General features: G+C 43.3%; 2 protein-coding genes across 2 annotated transcripts in view; both read left to right on the forward strand.

The window, feature by feature from the left end:
- The window catches only part of LOC148902030 (uncharacterized), a 31,557-nt gene extending 26,508 nt beyond the window's left edge, over positions 1 to 5,049 (forward strand). Inside the window, exons 73-76 of the mRNA XM_088990216.1 lie at positions 69 to 274; positions 473 to 534; positions 607 to 755; positions 823 to 5,049. Of these exons, the coding sequence (XP_088846342.1) occupies positions 69 to 274; positions 473 to 534; positions 607 to 755; positions 823 to 911 (506 nt within the window). The 3' untranslated portion in view covers positions 912 to 5,049. The remainder of the gene's footprint in view (positions 1 to 68; positions 275 to 472; positions 535 to 606; positions 756 to 822) is intronic.
- Positions 5,050 to 6,444: 1,395 nt separating this feature from the next.
- Positions 6,445 to 11,508, forward strand: LOC148902031 (uncharacterized). The gene is given in 3 exon segments (XM_088991260.1): positions 6,445 to 6,469; positions 6,535 to 11,315; positions 11,347 to 11,508. Coding segments are annotated over 3 exon segments (4,968 nt in total).
- The last annotated feature ends 7,140 nt before the right edge of the window (positions 11,509 to 18,648 follow it).

Consider the following 18,648-nt stretch of genomic DNA (forward strand, 5'->3'; position numbering starts at 1 on the left):
GTTGTTGTACTAAATTTGTTGCGGGGACAAGGCATTAATAACCAATCATATTTCAATTGTCTTGCCAGAATCTCCGCACAAATCAAACGTGACAACAACAATCAACAGCACTGCAGCTCCAGCAATGACGGCCACCAAGAATCCCATGACGAGTGCCATGTCACTCACCACGCGGACTTTGAGATTTACATCAGTCGGCGAGACTTTCACAAGTGCCTTGCTCAATCAGTCGACTGCCGTGTTTATCAGCCGAGTGACGCTCATCAAGCAGACGGTGAGGTGCTTGAAATGTTCCCTTATCCATATTATAAAAGGGGAAAAAAGGAATACAACACGACAACCACGCTTGATTCTCTGGTTTTTAGTCCTCATGGAAAAATTATGTTTTTGTAAAATGATTTGGCTTCCGAAACCCATATTCTCACAAGAACCCTTATCACACACTACTTTCACAATTATGCTCTCTCCACAGTTGGAACCACTCTACAATGTCACTTTTTCTTCATTTAAAGACCTGACAGTTACATCATTCAGGTAAAAAAAAAGTAGAACCCAATTACGATTTTTTTTTTAATTATGTGGGTTTAAGTTTTAATTTTTTTTCAGTAATGGCTCCATTATCAACAACATGGACTTGAGGTTCGCATCAAGCTTAGTGCCCAGCAATAATGCCATTGGTGAAGTTTTAATCAGGGCCGCACCCAACATCACGGCCTTTAACGTGGACACCTCATCCATTTTCGTCAATGGCATCTGTAAGCTACATAGAGAAAGTTCTGTTTATTGGAGACATATCTATTAACTATTTTATTTTTTTTATAGTGATTTCAAGCGGAGCGAGCCATAAGACGAGCCTCATCACCGCATCTGCTGTGGTGCTGTTTTCATGGTTACTGATGAGCGACCAGTAGCGTCTTTGCACGGGTTGGCAAAATGAGAGCCTGGACCAGGGCCCTAAAATGGGTCTTTGTCGAATTCCAGTTGTCGTATCATGAAGTTATATGTATGTATATGGTTATGTTGTATGATATACTTTCTGGGAGTTTATAACACAATGCACACTGTATATTGGATTGGATATGCCTTTATTAGTCTCACAGTGGAGAAATTTACAACTCTGCACACTGTATGAAAATTATTGCTTTTGCACATTGTATAGAAATGTAATTTTCAGACACGCTCTAAAAAACATAATAAAGCCTGTAGACAAATTCAAATGAAATATTTGTACAAAATTCAAGTGTTTTGACACCCAACAGGAATTAAAGCTTTTCCACTCTTTTACATCGATCTACGATGTCACTGAGTGGGAACCAAACGTTGGCCGTCGCACACCATCAGCGACCTGTTCAACAAGCGAAGCCTTCAGACATTCTATTGAGATTAAAGCCTTTGCGCACTATTTATTAAAGACATTTTACACTGTATACAAATTAAAGCCTTTCCACACTGTCGAGCAATTAAAGCCTTCATATTGATTCATATTGAAGCCTTGTCGTCCGCATTACGAATTAAATTCTTGACACACAACCGTGAATTAACATTTTTGGCCATTGTACAAGACTTGAAACTGCGAGAGCACAAGGATTAAAATCATTGTACAGTGTAAACAAATGAAATAGTTTCCAGATTGTATGACAAGGTGGGGATTGTATACAAAATAAAGCATTAATACACTGGGAAATGTGGATAAAACAATAACTCATTGTGACTGAGTAAATAATGATGAAAATAATAAACTTTTTCTGGAGTATACCAACACTCTTGTTAGTTATTTGTTGTGGGGACACTGTATTTATCCATCCGTCTCCTACTGCTTCTCTGGGGTTGGGTCATTTGAGCAACATGTTTAACAGAGAAGCCCACATTTCCCTTTCCCCAGCCACTTCTTCCAGCTCTTTTCCTCGGGATCCCTCTAGCGCGTCCTGATTCATTCCCAGGGCCTCCTGCCGATGGGATATACCCATAACACCTCACCAGGAAGGAAAGGTTTCTTCAGCCAACATCTGTACTTCTTTAAAGGTGTCAGATATTTCGCTCCTCATCCGAAGAGTTTCGTCACCGAACTAAAGTTGTGCTGGTAACGCCGGCCCTATATATATATATATAAGAGAAGAAATTAAATCCTTCACAGATCACCTCAACTCGGTAGACATCAACATTAAATTTACTCGCGAGGACATTAAAGAAAACCAACAAGCCTTTTTGGACTGCAAAGTAATTATAGAAGAGAACAGAGAGCTAAAAACAAGTCTTTAGGAAGGCCACGCACACTGACTAATACTGACTTTTTGAATCAAATCACCCACTACAACACAAACTAGGAGTTATCTGAACCCTACAGCATAGGGCTAAAGAAATACCAACAAGTGTTGAAGGTAAGGAAACATGTCAGGAGAGCCCTCACAAACTGTGGTTATCCTTAGTAGTCTTTTAACAAATGTCAAAAGAAAAGAATAGGGAAAGAAACCAAAAAATCCAAAAGATACAAAAAGGAGAGGAATAGCAGTACCTTATATTGCAGGAGTTTCTGAAAAACTACAAAGGGTCTTATGGCAACACAAAATTCCTACCTATTTCAAACCTATAAAGGACAACCGACACCAATTTTTTGTTTTCTAACTGAAATCAGAAAAAACGTTTCATAACATCTAAAATACCCAAAACATGCAGGCTGATATTTTTAGTCAAATGAAAAAACACCAATAAAAATGACTCAAAGTGTCAGAAAACTACTTCAAAATGAATCCGGAAATGGCCAGTTTCAGAAGGTCCCGCCCCCAGTTCGTGACGTCACGCCAAGACGTCTTGCCTCATTAACAATGGCTTCAGATTCGGGGAACATGCTTTCTTGTTACTCATCCAGTTATGAATATGATTCAAATAGTTCTGAAGAGGAAAGCATAAATGTTTGCAATCGATTAAAGGAGTCCTCCCATATCAATTCGAGCCGTCAATGACAGCAATGTAGTGTCCCAGAAAATGCAAAAGATGGCGCCCAAGCTCCGTTGGAAATGGGCTGATTTGTCAGCTGGGAATTTGCGTCAGCGAATATCAAATAGTAGTCTTGGTGCAACACACAACGATTCACCATCGAGTGATTTATGTGTTTTCCTTCCAATTTCGCCATCAACACGGATCGACACAAAGTTTTCAGACCAAACAAAGTACCACAAAATGCATTGTGTCGCTTTCTCGGTCAGGGGTGTTCCAAACGTGACGTCACGTGGGGATCGTCATCAACTCGAACACAAGACTTCCTAAATATTCAGCGCGAGTCTTAAAACGTAAAATATAGCCATATGCCGTGGAATCTTTGTAAAATACGCTCAGTAGAAGTCATTTGAAGTGATTTGACAAATTATGGACACAACTTGTCCAGAGGCGTCGTTTGTCCTTTAAGACAAAAATTAGTGCATCCAAAGGATAGGCTGCCAAATGAAAAACAAAGTAATGTAGTTTATTCTATACATTGTAAAACTGAAGATTGTAAAGGGCAATACATTTGGGAAAATAAACAAATGCTCAACATGGCAGACAATGCTTGTGGGCCTACATCTGCAGTACATATGCACCTAAAAGCGAGCAACCCCTCATTTGAAGACAGTGAGGTTAAAATCTTGGCCAAATAAAATAGATGGCGTAAAAGAAGCAATTTGTGTAAAACAGCAAAACCCTTCCCTAAATCGCCATGGTGGTTTAAGGTTTATTTTAGACTGTGCTTACAAAAGACTTCTTAGGTCGTTACCACATAGGCTTAGTCATGCTAATGAGGTGATACCAAAGCTATTGAGGTAATCAGAGCCAGGGAGAGACATTTGAGGTAATCAGATAGGACAAAAGAAGTAATCAGATTAGCTTCTGTGAGTAGTCTATGGCTCCCCCAACCCTAGAGCAGGGATCTATCAAAGCAGAGTACTGGCACCACCACCTCTGTCCATTAGGGATAAATATATGGCCAGAGTTACCAGCACAACTTTAGTTCGCTGACGAAACTCTTCGGATGAGGAGCGAAATGTCTGACACCTTTAAAGAAGTACAGATGACGGCTGAATAAACAGATCTCACCAGGAAGGCTGCACCAGGTTCCTGGTGTGTACATTGTTTTGGACCCAAAATGCTACTTCACTGAACAAACAAACAAACAAACAAACAAACCACCAAACACAAATAAGTAAGTAATTACATAAATAAATAAATGCACACGTGAATAAATAAATGCACACAAATAAATAAATACATGAATAAATAAATAAACACCAACACCTGTACTTCCTTTGAAAACTTAGATCAAGATTTGTGTCTCTATGCGAGAACACACAGCTACGCACGCACACACATATACACGATACACACGCGTACACGATACAAACACGCACACACCCACGCACACTCACAGACATATGCACGCACACGCTCACAGACGCGCACAAACAAAATATGTTTATGTCTTTTCAGACTCTGCACATTGAATCCCAGGCACTTGATATTTTTTTCAAGACTTAAATTTTAGTTGGTGGATGAGAATTAAATGTAATTACGATAAACCCGAATAACTAGTTCAATATAATGCGTGCATGTTTTGCCTTCGAATGACATCACGGATGAATCATGGAATCTGTGGCGCTCGCATTCGCATTGTGTAAAAAAAACTAAGGTGTCACATTGTAGAAGTTCTGTTTCCAAAAGTGCGACATTAGAAACGTTAAACCAACAACCATGTGAATGAAAACAGATGTCACGAGGATTATCGTTTTTGTCATCACTGCATTGCTGCCGCACAATGGAACCCTGGGAGTTTGTCCTTGCTACTAAAATTAGACACCTTCGCGTTAGCAATACCCAATATTGGTTCCTTTACATACCTGAAGATGCAAGAGGACTGACTATCGTCAATATCAATTTTGAGAAATTCCAGCACATAAAATTGATTCACTTCGACTAACATGCTTAATGTATGTATTGAGAAGGGGCATAACGTGTCCTTGAGAGTTTTGAAAGGCGCTTAGAAAAAGTTATTATTATTATTATTATTATTATTATTATTATTATTATTATTATGATAAAGAAGAAAAAAAGAAAAAACAAATGATTAAATGATTGCAAACTAATCATATTTGGAATATACAACAACAAACTACAATCTTCATAAATGAGGTAATGAATGGGGGATATCTCATTTTTTGCTGCTTCATGTTTCTTCATGTTGGTGCTGTTTTTTTCCTTTTTATCTCATTATATAAGACCCTAAGATCTCAACACAATTGACATTTTTTTTACATCACAATATCATCTGGAAAAAAATATATAATTTGACAGTAAAGACTAATGTGTGTTGTCAAATATCAAGCGATTTACTGTAAAGGTTTTTTTGCGTGTTTTTTTTTTTTTTATTTGAGCAAGTGCACCACAGTGTTCCGCCCACGTTGCTCATTCTCTATTTGCTTAATGTCATATTTGAAATCGGGCAGGAATGTACAGTGACACAAGAATGGAGGGTGTGAGTGACAGCTGCCAGCCCTGATCCAGGAATTGTTCAATGTTTTACAACATTGCAGCCCCATGCATCACCTTGGGGGTTACGCCAAAACGCCTTCTGTAGCTTTGCGTTATAAAAGCCAGTCAGAAAGATGCCAGGTGACTCTCAACAAGGTGAAATCTCAACCTGGAAATACGAAAATTAAAACAAAGGACAATCAGGAGAACACAGGAGATTTTATTCGTTGTAATTTAAGGTATGTATATATGTTTCCATCTTAACTCTTGAACATAAAAATACAAATAAATATGGTAACTATAACTTTGGATTTCTCGAAGCAGTACCCCAAATGTTGTAAATTTTATATAACAAAGAGAACTAATTCGTTCATCTCACTGCTTGTTTCCTTTTATTGAATATTTTCTTGGGTACATTGAATCGTTTTAGCAATATGTTGTTTTGAAAGGCGCTTAGAAAATCAAATGTACTATTGTTATTATTATTATTACTATGAAATACATTTAAATTTTATTGTGTTTATAAAATAAATAAAACATTTGAGTTGTTGAGAAAACATGACATTCATAGAAATAATTTTAGAATTTTGACAAAAATCATTTTAGCTCAACTATCCAATATGCGTAGGACAAACGGAAATTGCAGGCTTCATCGCTGATTTTTTTCATGTTTTTTTTACTCTTTTCTTGATAACGTGATTCACAATAAGAATAATAATTTTGTTCGAAATGATACAGGGGTGTAGGGTTTCAAACCATGAAAAGTCAAGTTTTTTTCTTTTTAATTAAAGGCAATATATTTGCTTATTAAGATGTTTCAATGAGCCCGAATTAAGACTTGATGATGAGGACACCTGAAAAGCTTGCCGCCATTGATCTGCATGTTTGCTTAATTAATATTTTCCATTGTATAGAACCAAACCAAACAAGATGCTCATTCGACGGATGATGGCAACGTACCTGATTCTAACAGGTAACTTGATCTGTTCAAACATAGTGAGTCTGTTTTTCTTGGACAAAAAGTAAAGGGTTGAAAAGTTTATTTTTTATTTTTTTTTAAACAAGGTTTGAGGACAACCAGAGGATGGGAACCAATATTGGGCACAACGACAACGCCTGATCCACCAACAACTGCGTGGATAATGACAACACCTACGGAACAAATTACTGCTGCCATAAAAACAGAATCAACAACAGCAATGACGACATCTGCAGAATCAACAACAGTTGCCATAACAACAGACCCGACCACAACAACCCTCACGACACCTGCTGACACATCAAGCGCTGGTGCAACAACTACAGAAACAACAACCGTTCCAACAACGACAGCAGTGACGATGCTTGATGGAAGAACAGCTGCAACAACAATAAATTCTGCCACAACTGTGGAAACAACAACTGATGAAAGAACAGCAGCAGAAACAGCAACGGTTGCCACAACAGCAGCAGTGACGATACCTGTCGAAACAACTGTTGCCACAATAAGAGACTTTACCCCATCGGCAGGCACGACACTTGCAGAAACAACTACAGCAGACGTAACAACAACACAGACGACACTGGAAGAAACAACAACAATTGAAACAACAGTTGCCATAAACACAGCACAGACAGCACCAGCAGAATCCACTGTTGAAACAACAGCATATACAACCACAGTTGCCACAACAGAAGTAGTGACGACACCTGCCGAAACAACAACATTTGCCATAACAATAGATTCTACCACAATGGCATCCACAACACCTGCAGAAACAACAACAGCTACCACAACACCAGCCAAAACAGCAATAGACTTCACCGCAGCAGACACAACACCTATAGAAACAACACCAGCAGAAACAACAGTTGCCACAAACGCAGCAGAGACAACAGCTGCTGAAACAACAACAGATGTCACGACATACTTTACTACAGCGGCAGACACAACAACTAGAGGAACGACAACCGATGACACATGTGCAGAAAAAACAGTTGGAACAAATGCAGAAGAGACAACACCAGCTGAAACAACAGCGGATGCATTCACAACTTTTCCGGAAACAACAACCGTTGAAATAACAGCAGCAGGAACAACAGCAGTTGTCACAGCGAAAGCAGTGACGTCACCCGGGGAAATGACAACAGGTGCCATAACAACAGACCTTACCACAATGGCAGACACAACACCTGCAGAAACAACAACCGCTGAAACATCAACAGACTTCGTCACAACACCAGACACTAAACCCGCAGAAAAAACAACTGCTGCTACAACTACAGAAACAGCAACCGCTGAGACAACAACTGTTTCCACAACTACACCAGAGACAGCACCTGCTGAAACAACAACAGACAGTACCACAACGGCAGACACGACACAGTCTGAAACAACGATCGCTGCTGCAAAAACTACAGAAACAACAAATGCTCAAACAGCAACAGCAGAAACAACAATATTTGCCACAATTGAAGCAGTGGCGACAGCTGCCAAACCAACAACAGTTGCTGAAACAACAACAGCAGAAACAACAGTTGCGATAAACACAGGAGAGACACCGCCTGCCCAAACAACAACAATAGATGCCGTAACGTCAGACTTTACCATAACGGTAGAAACAACAGCACCGGAAACAACTTTACCCGCCACGATAACAGACTCTACCACAATGGCAGACGGAACAACTGCCAAAACAATAGCTGCCACAACAATAGATACCACCACAGTGGCATTCACGACAACCGCAGAAACAACAACCGGCAAAACAGAGACAACACTAGCTGAAACACCAACAGTTGACACAACAATAGACTTTACCACAAGGGCAGACACAACACTGGCAGAAACAGCAAAAGCGAGTCCAACTGCGGAACCAACCACTGAAACAACACCTGCCCAAAGAACAACAGTTGCTGCTAAAACAACCATTACCACAATGGCAGACATGACATCTGAAGAAACAACAGCTTTTGCAACAACGACTGCAGAAGCCACAACCACTGAAACAACAGCAGCAATGATGACATCTGCCAAAACAACCGCGCTCACATCAGTTGCCATAACAATAGATTCCACCACAACAGCAGAGGTGAATTCTGTTGAAACAACAACAGCAGAAACAACAAATGATGAAACAACAGTTGCCAGATCAACCGACTTTACGACAACGGCATCTACGACACCTGCAAAAACAACAAATGCAGAGACAACAGTTGACATAAATGAAGCAGAGACAACTCCTGCAGAAACAACGACTGCTTTAACAACCGCTGAAACAACAGCAGCAGAAACAACCGTTGCCACAAATGCAGTGGAGACAATACCTGCTGAAACAAAAACAGTTGCCCCAACAACAGACCTTACCACAACAGCAGACACAACAAATGCAGAAACAACAACTGCTGCTGCAACAACAGTTGCAGCATCAACAGACGTTACCACAACAGCAGACATGACACCACTAGAAACAACAATCGCTACTGCGAGAACAACTACAGAAGCAACAAATGCTGAAACAACAGCAGCAGCGGAAACAAAAGTTGCCACAAACGCAGTAGATACAACACCTGCTGAAACAACACCAGTTGGCACAACACCAGACCTTACCACAACAGCAGGGATTACAAATGCTGAAACAACACGTATTGAAACAACACTTGCCATAACAATAGATTCCACCACAATGGCACCTGGCGGAACAGCCACCGTTGAAACAATACCTGCTGAAACAACAACAGTTACCACAACCACAGGAGAGTCAACAACTGATGAAACAATTGCCACAACAACAGACTTTATCACAACAGCAGACATGACACTTGCCGAAACAACAGTTGCTGAAACAACAGTTGCCACAACAACAGACTTTACTACAATGGCAGACTTGAAACTCGCAGAGACAACTACTGCAACAATTTCAGAGACAACAACCACTGAGCCAACAACAGCAGAAACAGCAACAGTTACCAAAACCGCACCAGGGACAACGCCTTCTGAAACAACAACAGTTGCCACAGCAACAGACATTACCAGAAGGGTAGACACAACAATCGCTGATGCAACAACAACTACAAAAACAATAACAACAGAAACAACAAATGCTGAAACAACAGCAGCAGAAACAATAACAGTTATCACTATTCCAGCAGAGACGACACCTGCCAAAACAACAACAGTTGCCACAACAATAGACTTTACCACAGCGGCAGACACAACAATGGCAGAAACAACAACAGCTGCTGCAGCAGCAACTGCAGAAGGAACAACTGCCGCAACAACATCAACGGAAATAACAATTGTTGAGACAACAACAGACCCGACCACAACAGCAGACACGACACTTGTAGAAGCAACAACCGCAGCAGAGACAACACCTCCCGAAACAACACTTGCCCCAACTACGGACCATACCACCCCGGCAGACATGACATCTGAAAAAATAACAATAGTTGCTGCAACAACTGCAAAAGCAACAAGCGCTGAAACAACAGCAGCAGAAACAACAACTATTGCCACAACAGCAGCAATGATGACAACTGCCGCAACAACCGGGAACCCCGCAATAACAGTTGCCACAACCACAACGGAGAAAACACCCGTAGAAACAAGAGTTGCCATAAAAATAGATTCCTCTACAATGGCATCCACGACACCTATAGGAACAACTGTTGAAACGACACCTGCCGAAACAAGAACAGCTGCCAAAATAACAGACTTCACCACATCAGCCGACACAACACTTGCAGAAACAACAACAGTTGCCACAAAAACAGACCTTACCACGATGGAAGACACAACACCTATAGGAACAACAGATGCTGCAACAACCACTGAAACAAGACCAACAGAAACAAAAGGTGCCACAAACGCAGCAGAGACAACAGCTGCTGAAACAACAACAGATGTCATGACAGACCTTACCACAATGGCACACACAACAACTGCAGAAAAGACAACAGATGAAACATCTGCAGAAACAACAGTTGCAACAAATGCAGCAGAGACAACACACTCTGAAATAATAACAGATGCATCCACAACATTTTCAGAAACAACAACCATTGAAATAACAGCAGCAGAAACAACAACAGTTGCCACAACAGAAGCAGCGATGACACACGGGGAAATGACAACAGGTGCCATAACAACAGACCTTACCGCAATGGCAGACAAAACACTTGCAGAAACAACAACCGCTGAAACATCAGCACACTTCACCACAACAGCAGACACTAAACCCCCAGAAACAACTGCTGCTGCAACAACTAGAGAAACAACAACCGCTGAGACAACAACTGTTGCCTCAACTACACTAGAGACAACACCTGCTGAAACAACATCTATTGCCACAACAACAGACAGTAGCAGAACGGCAGATACGACACCATCAGAAACAACAGCTGCTGCTCCAACATCAACTACAGAAACAACAACAGTTGCCACAATCACAGCAGTGACGACACTTGAAGAAACAACAATAGCTTCCACAACGGCAGACTTTACCACAATGGCCGACACAACTAGGGAAACAATAACCGATGACACATCTGCTCAAACAATGGTTGTCACAACAACAGACCTGACCATAGTGGCATCCGCGACACCTGCAGAAACAACAACCGCGGAAACAACATTTGACAGAACAACAACACTGATGTCACCAGATGAATCAACCACTGCAACAATTGATTCTACAACAATGGCATCCACGACACTTGCAGAGACAATAAGTGTTGAAACAACAGCAGCAGAAAGAACAGTTACCACAACAGCATCAATGACAACACTTGTCAAAACAACTACTGTTGCAACAACAATTGCAGAAACTACAGCCAGTGCAACAACATCATTTTCCACAAACACAGCAGAGACAACACCCGCTGAAACAACTACAGCTACCACAACAATAGACTTTACCACAACAGCAGACATGGCACCTGCAGAAACAACAGTTGGTGGTGCATCAACAACCGCAGAAACTACAACTTCTGAAACAACAGCAGCAGAAACATCAACAGTTTTTACGATAACGGTGGACAGTACACCTGCAATTGCCATAAACACAGCAGAAACGACACCTTCTGAAACAACATCCGCTGAAACAACAGCAGCAGAAACAACGACTGCTGCCACGACAATAGATTCTACCGCAGTGTCAACCACAACATCAGCAGAAACAACAAAAGTTGCCACAACAACAGACTCTTTCACTATGACAGTTACGCCATCAACGGAAACAACAACAGGTGACACAACAGCAGGTGACACAACAGCACCACTCACGACAACTGCAGAAGCAACAACAGCCGAAATGTTTGCCACAACAGCCGAAGTGACAACACCTGTCAAAACAACAGTTGCCACAACAGTCCCGACAACACCTGTAAAAATGGCAACTTTTGGCACAGCAGAGGTAGAAACAACATTTGCCACAACAGCATACACAACAATTGTGACTACAACAGGAATCCCAACACATGCGGAAACAACAACAGACACGATTGCCAAACGAGTTACTTTCAGATCTCTTCAAAGCACATTTACAAGTGATTTGCAGGATCCAACCTCTGTGGCTTTCCAAACCAGAGTTATCTTGATCAGGACACAAGTAAGTAATATTAGAAAAAAAATATGTCAGATAATGAAATGTGACAACTTTGATAAACTCAAGCTAACATCAGTGACCTCCTTTCCCTCCGCCCCTCTCCACAGCTTACACCAATCTTTTCAGCAGCATTTCCTACCTCCTTCGTGATCGTGATCATCATCACATTCAGGTAATTTACAGTTGTGAAGTAACTAAATGCATTTACAGTTTTCAAACTTTTTGGGGGGTGATTTCTTCTGTAGGAGTGGCTCCGTCATCAACGTCATGGATGTTGAGTTCAAAGCTGCATCGGCACCAAGTAACACCCAAATTGCAGGGGTTTTGTCCAATGCAGCTTCAACTGTCAATGGCTTTGACATTGAAACTGGCTCCATTACCGTTGAGTCAACAGTTATAGCTGCGTCAACGATGCAATCTGCGGTCACGGCAACTACTGCTTTGACAAATACAGAAGCTACCTCAGTGACGACAGCTGGACAACCCTCTACAACGGCAGGGGTGGTGGTGACTTTTGCAGAAACAAATTCTAACACCGATCCCACATCGGTCGCAACAGCAACTGGCATGTTAACAACCCCTTCTCAGGTGACAACTGATGGAACTGCCATCGTCACAACAAAGGAGTCAACAACTATTGGTGAAACAACTGAAGAAAAATCTGCTCTGTCAACATCTGTACTGCAGACAACTGCACAAACATCAGCTCCCGCAACAGCAGCAACGCTGACGACATCTTCAGCCAAAAGTGAAACATTGACCTCTGCGGAAGTGGCAACAGAAGAAGCTACTACTGAAACAACAACAGTAACCACAACTACAGAATTTGAGACAACAGCTCCGACAACAACAGCACTGCTGATGACATCTGCAACAAAGGATGAAATATCTACGGCTGATGGGATAGCAACTGGGGCTGGAAGTACTGAAACAAGTGCAGCCACTACTGCAGAATCTGAAATAAAAACTGAGACAGAAACATATGCTCCAACAACAACAGCCGTGCTGATGACATCTGCAGCCACAAGTGTAAAATTGACTTCTGCTGGAGTGCCAACAGAGGAAGCTACGACTGAAACAACTGTAGTCACAATTGCAGCTTCCGAAATAACCACAGAGACACAAACGTCAGCTGCCATAACAACAGCAGTAATGACAACATCGGCGGCAACAAGCAAAATATCAACGGCTGATGGGGTGGTAACTGGGGCAGGAACAACTGAACCAACAGTTGGAGCAACGACTGCAGAATCTGAAACAAACACTGAGACAGAAATTTCAGCTGCCACAACAGCAGCCCTGACAACATCTCCAGCAACAAGTGAAACATTTACATCTGCTGGAGTGGCAACAGAGGAAGCTACTACTGGAGCAACAGCTGGATCAACGACTGCACCATATGAAACAACCACTGAGACGGAAACATTTTCTCCCACAACATCAGCAGCCCTGGCAACATCTGGAGCCACAAGTGAAATATTGACTCCTGATGGGGTAGCAACTGGGGCTGACACTACTGAAACAACAGCTGGACCCACAAACGTAGAATCTGAAACGACTGAGCCAGAAACATCAGCTCCCACAACAACAGCAGCGATTACGACATCTGCGGCAACGAGCGAAATAGCGACTGGGGCAGGAACAACTGAAGCAACAGCCGGATCAACGACAGTGGAATCTGAAATAACCACTGAGACAGAAACATCGGGTTCCATAACAACAACAGTTATGATGACATCACCAGCAACGAGCAAAATATCAACTGCTGATGGGGTGGCAACTGGGGCAGGAACAACTGAAGCAACAACTGGAGCAACTACTGCAGAAGCTGAAACAACCATTGAGACAGAAACCTCGACTCCCACAGCAGCAACCCTGACAACATCTCCAGCCACAACTGAAAGTGCTTCAGTGCCAACAGAGGAAGCTGTTGCCACAACTGCACAATCTGAAACGACTGTGACAGAAACATCAGCTCCCACAACAACAGTAGCCCAGAGAACATCTGCAGCAACGAGTGAAATATCAACGGCAGATGGGTTGGCAACTGTGGGAGTAATGGCTGAAACAGCAGTTGGAGCAACAAATGCAGAATCTGAGACTGCTCAGACAAATGTGGAAACATCAACTACCACAACAGCAGCCCTGACAACATCCGCAGCAACAACTGAAATATTAACACCTGCTGGAGTGCCAACAGAGGAAGCTAAGACCGAAACCACAGCTGTAGCCACTACTGCAGCATTTGAAACAACCACTGAGACAGAAACATCAGCTGCCATAACAACACCGATGATGACATCGGTGGCAACGAGCGAAATATCAACTGCTGATGGGGTTGCAACTGAGACAGGAACTATTGAAACAGCATCTGTAGCCACAAGTACAGCATCTGAAACAACAGCTCTGACAACTGTGGAAAGCTCCGCTCACACAACAGCAGTGCCGACAACATCTTCAGCCAGAAGTGAACCATTGACCTCTGTTGGAGTGGCAAGAGAGGAAGCTACTAGTGAAACAACAGCTGGAACCACAACTACAAAATCTGAGACAACACCTCAGGCCACTGTGGGAACATCATCTCCCACAACAACAGCAACCCTGATGACATCTGCAGTCACAACTGAAACATTAGCGCCCGCTGGAGTGGCAACAGAGGAAGCTATGACTGAAATGACAGCTGCATCTGAAACAACCACTGAGACAGAAACATTGCCTCCTACAACATCAGAAGCCCTGACAACATCTACAGCCACCAGTGAAATATTAACTCCTGCTGGAGTGGCAACTGGGGCAGGAGTTACTGAGACAACAACTGGACCAACAAATGTAGAATCCGAAACAACTGAGCCAGAAATATCAGCTGCCTCAACAACAGCAGTAATGAAAACGTCTGCGGCAACGAGCGAAATATCGACGCCTGATGGGATGGCAACTGGGGCAGGAACATCTGAACCAACGACCATGGAATCTGAAACAAACACTGAAATAGAAACATCGGCTCCCACAACAACAGCAGCCCTGACAGCATCTGCAGTCACAAGTGAAATGTCAACACCTAATGGGGCAGTAACTCTTGGAACAACAGCTGGACCCACAACTGCAGAATCTGAAACGACTGAGATAGAAACATCAGTCCCCATAACAACAGCAGTGATGACGACATCTGCAGCAATTAGTGAAATATCAGTGGCTGATAGGATGACAACTGGGGGTGGCACTACTGAAACAACAGCTAGACCCACAAACGTAGAATCTGAAACGACTGAGCCAGAAACATCAGCTCTCACAACAACAGCAGTGATTACGACATCTGCGGCAACGAGCGAAATAGCGACTGGGGCAGGAACAACTGAAGCAACAGCCGGATCAACGACAGTGGAATCTGAAATAACCACTGAGACAGAAACTTCGGCTTCCATAACAACAACAGTTGTGATGACATCACCAGCAACGAGCAAAATATCAACTGCTGATGGGGTGGCAACTGGGGCAGGAACAACTGAAGCAACAACTGGAGCAACTACTGCAGAAGCTGAAACAACCATTGAGACAGAAACCTCGACTCCCACAGCAGCAACCCTGACAACATCTCCAGCCACAACTGAAAGTGCTTCAGTGCCAACAGAGGAAGCTGTTGCCACAACTGCACAATCTGAAACGACTGTGACAGAAACATCAGCTCCCACAACAACAGTAGCCCAGAGAACATCTGCAGCAACGAGTGAAATATCAACGGCAGATGGGTTGGCAACTGTGGGAGTAACGGCTGAAACAGCAGTTGGAGCAACAAATGCAGAATCTGAGACTGCTCAGACAAATGTGGAAACATCAACTACCACAACAGCAGCCCTGACAACATCCGCAGCAACAACTGAAATATTAACACCTGCTGGAGTGCCAACAGAGGAAGCTAAGACTGAAACCACAGCTGTAGCCACTACTGCAGCATTTGAAACAACCACTGAGACAGAAACATCAGCTGCCATAACAACACCGATGATGACATCGGTGGCAACGAGCGAAATATCAACTGCTGAAGGGGTTGCAACTGAGACAGGAACTATTGAAACAACATCTGTAGCCACAAGTACAGCATCTGAAGCAACAGCTCTGACAACTGTGGAAAGCTCCGCTCACACAACAGCAGTTCCGACAACATCTTCAGCCAGAAGTGAACTATTGACCTCTGTTGGAGTGGCAACAGAGGAAGCTACTAGTGAAACAACAGCTGGAACCACAACTACAAAATCTGAGACAACAGCTCAGGCCACTGTGGGAACATCATCTCCCACAACAACAGCAACCCTGATGACATCTGCAGTCACAACTGAAACATTAGCGCCCGCTGGAGTGGCAACAGAGGAAGCTATGACTGAAATGACAGCTGCATCTGAAACAACCACTGAGACAGAAACATTGCCTCCTACAACATCAGAAGCCCTGACAACATCTATAGCCACCAGTGAAATATTAACTCCTACTGGAGTGGCAACTGGGGCAGGAGTTACTGAGACAACAACTGGACCCACAAATGTAGAATCCGAAACAACTGAGCCAGAAATATCAGCTGCCTCAACAACAGCAGTAATGAAAACGTCTGCGGCAACGAGCGAAATATCGACGCCTGATGGGATGGCAACTGGGGCAGGAACATCTGAAGCAACATCTGGACCAACGACCATGGAATCTGAAACAAACACTGAGATAGAAACTTCGGCTCCCACAACAACAGCAGCCCTGACAGCATCTTCAGTCACAAGTGAAATGTCAACACCTAATGGGGCAGTAACTCTTGGAACAAGAGCCGATCCCACGACTGCAGAATCTGAAATAACCAATGAGACAGAAACATTGACTTCCACAATATCAGCAGCCCTGACAACATCTACAGCCACAAGTGAAACAACAGCTGTTCCCACAACCACACAATTGGAACCAACCCGTGAAACAGAAACATTGGCTCCCACAACAAGAGCAGGCCTGACAACATCTTCAGCCACAAGTGAAATATTGATGCCTGATAGGGTGACAACCGAGGCAGGAACTACTGAAACAACAGCTGTAGCCACGACTGCAGCATCTGAAACAATTACTGAGACAGAAACATTGGCTCCTACAACAGTGTCCCTGACGGCATCCGCAGCCACAACTGAAACATTAACACCTGCTGCAGTGGCAACAGAAGAAGCTAGTAGTGAAACAACAGCTGTAGGCACTCCAGCAGCATCTGAAACAACCACTGAGACAGAAACATCAGCTTCGACAACAACAGCACTGCTGACGACATTGGTGGCAACGAGCGAAATATCAACTGCTGATGGGATTGCGACTGAGACAGGAACTATTAAAACAACAGCTGCAGCCACAACTGCAGAATCTGAAACAACAACACAGACAGAAACATCAGCTCCCATCATAACACCAGCCGTGACATCCGCAGCAACAAATGAAATATCCACGCCCGTTGTGGTAGCAACTGAGGCGGAAAGTCTTGAAACAACAGCTGGACCCACAACTCCAGACTCTCAAAAGACTGAGACAGAAACATCAGTTCCCGCATCAGCAGCCCTGACAACACATGCAGCCACAAGTGAAATAGTGATTCCTGATGGGGTGGCAACTGGGGCAGGAACTACTGAAACAACAGCTGGACCCACAACTGCAGAATCTGAAATGACTGAACCACCGACACCGGCTCCCGTATCAACGGCAGTGATGATGACATCAGCAGCAACAAGCGAAATATCTTCGCCTCATGAGGTGGTAACTGGGACAGGGACCACTGAAGCAACAACTGGAACAATGACCACAGAATCTGAACCAACCACTGAGTCAGAAGCATCAGCTCCCCTAACAGCAGCATCCTTGACAACATCTGCAGCCACAAGTGAAATATCCACGTCTGTTGTGGTCGCAACTGCGGCAGGAACTCTTGAAACAACAGCTGGGCCCACAAATACAAAATCTGAAACCACTGAGAGAGAAACGTCAGCCCCCACAACCACTGCACCACTGATGACTTCGGCAGCAACAAGTAAAATATCAATGGCTGATGGTGTGGCAACTGGGGCAGGAACTACTGAAACAATAGCAGCATCCATGACTGCGATATCTGAAACAACCACTCAGACAGAAACATCAGCGCCCATCAAAACACAAACCCTCACATCTGCAGCAACAAGTGAAATGTTAACGCCTGATGGAGTGGCAACTGTGGTCGGAACAACAGCCGCATCCGAGACGGCATCTCCTGCTCTGACAACAACGGCCGTCGGTGCCACCAGAACAGAATCAGCAACACCTGTTGAAACAACTGTACAAACATCACTGCCTATAACAGTGGCGTCCCCAACATCTGAGGTGACAAATACGGCGGCTTCTCAAACAACAACCGTACAGACAAGTGTACCAACATCAACGGCGGCAGCAACAGCATCTGTCCAACCACTAACTGCAACAACAGGCATACCTCACTCCTCAACTTCGGAACCATCAAGAGCTGGATTTACATCTATAATTGCAGCAACGCCTGATCTGATAACAACCAATGCAATCACTGTCA

The sequence above is a fragment of the Hippocampus bargibanti genome, linkage group LG02 (genome assembly GCF_051943395.1).
Source record: "Hippocampus bargibanti isolate YZ-2025 linkage group LG02, ASM5194339v1, whole genome shotgun sequence".
NCBI lineage: Eukaryota > Metazoa > Chordata > Actinopteri > Syngnathiformes > Syngnathidae > Hippocampus > Hippocampus bargibanti.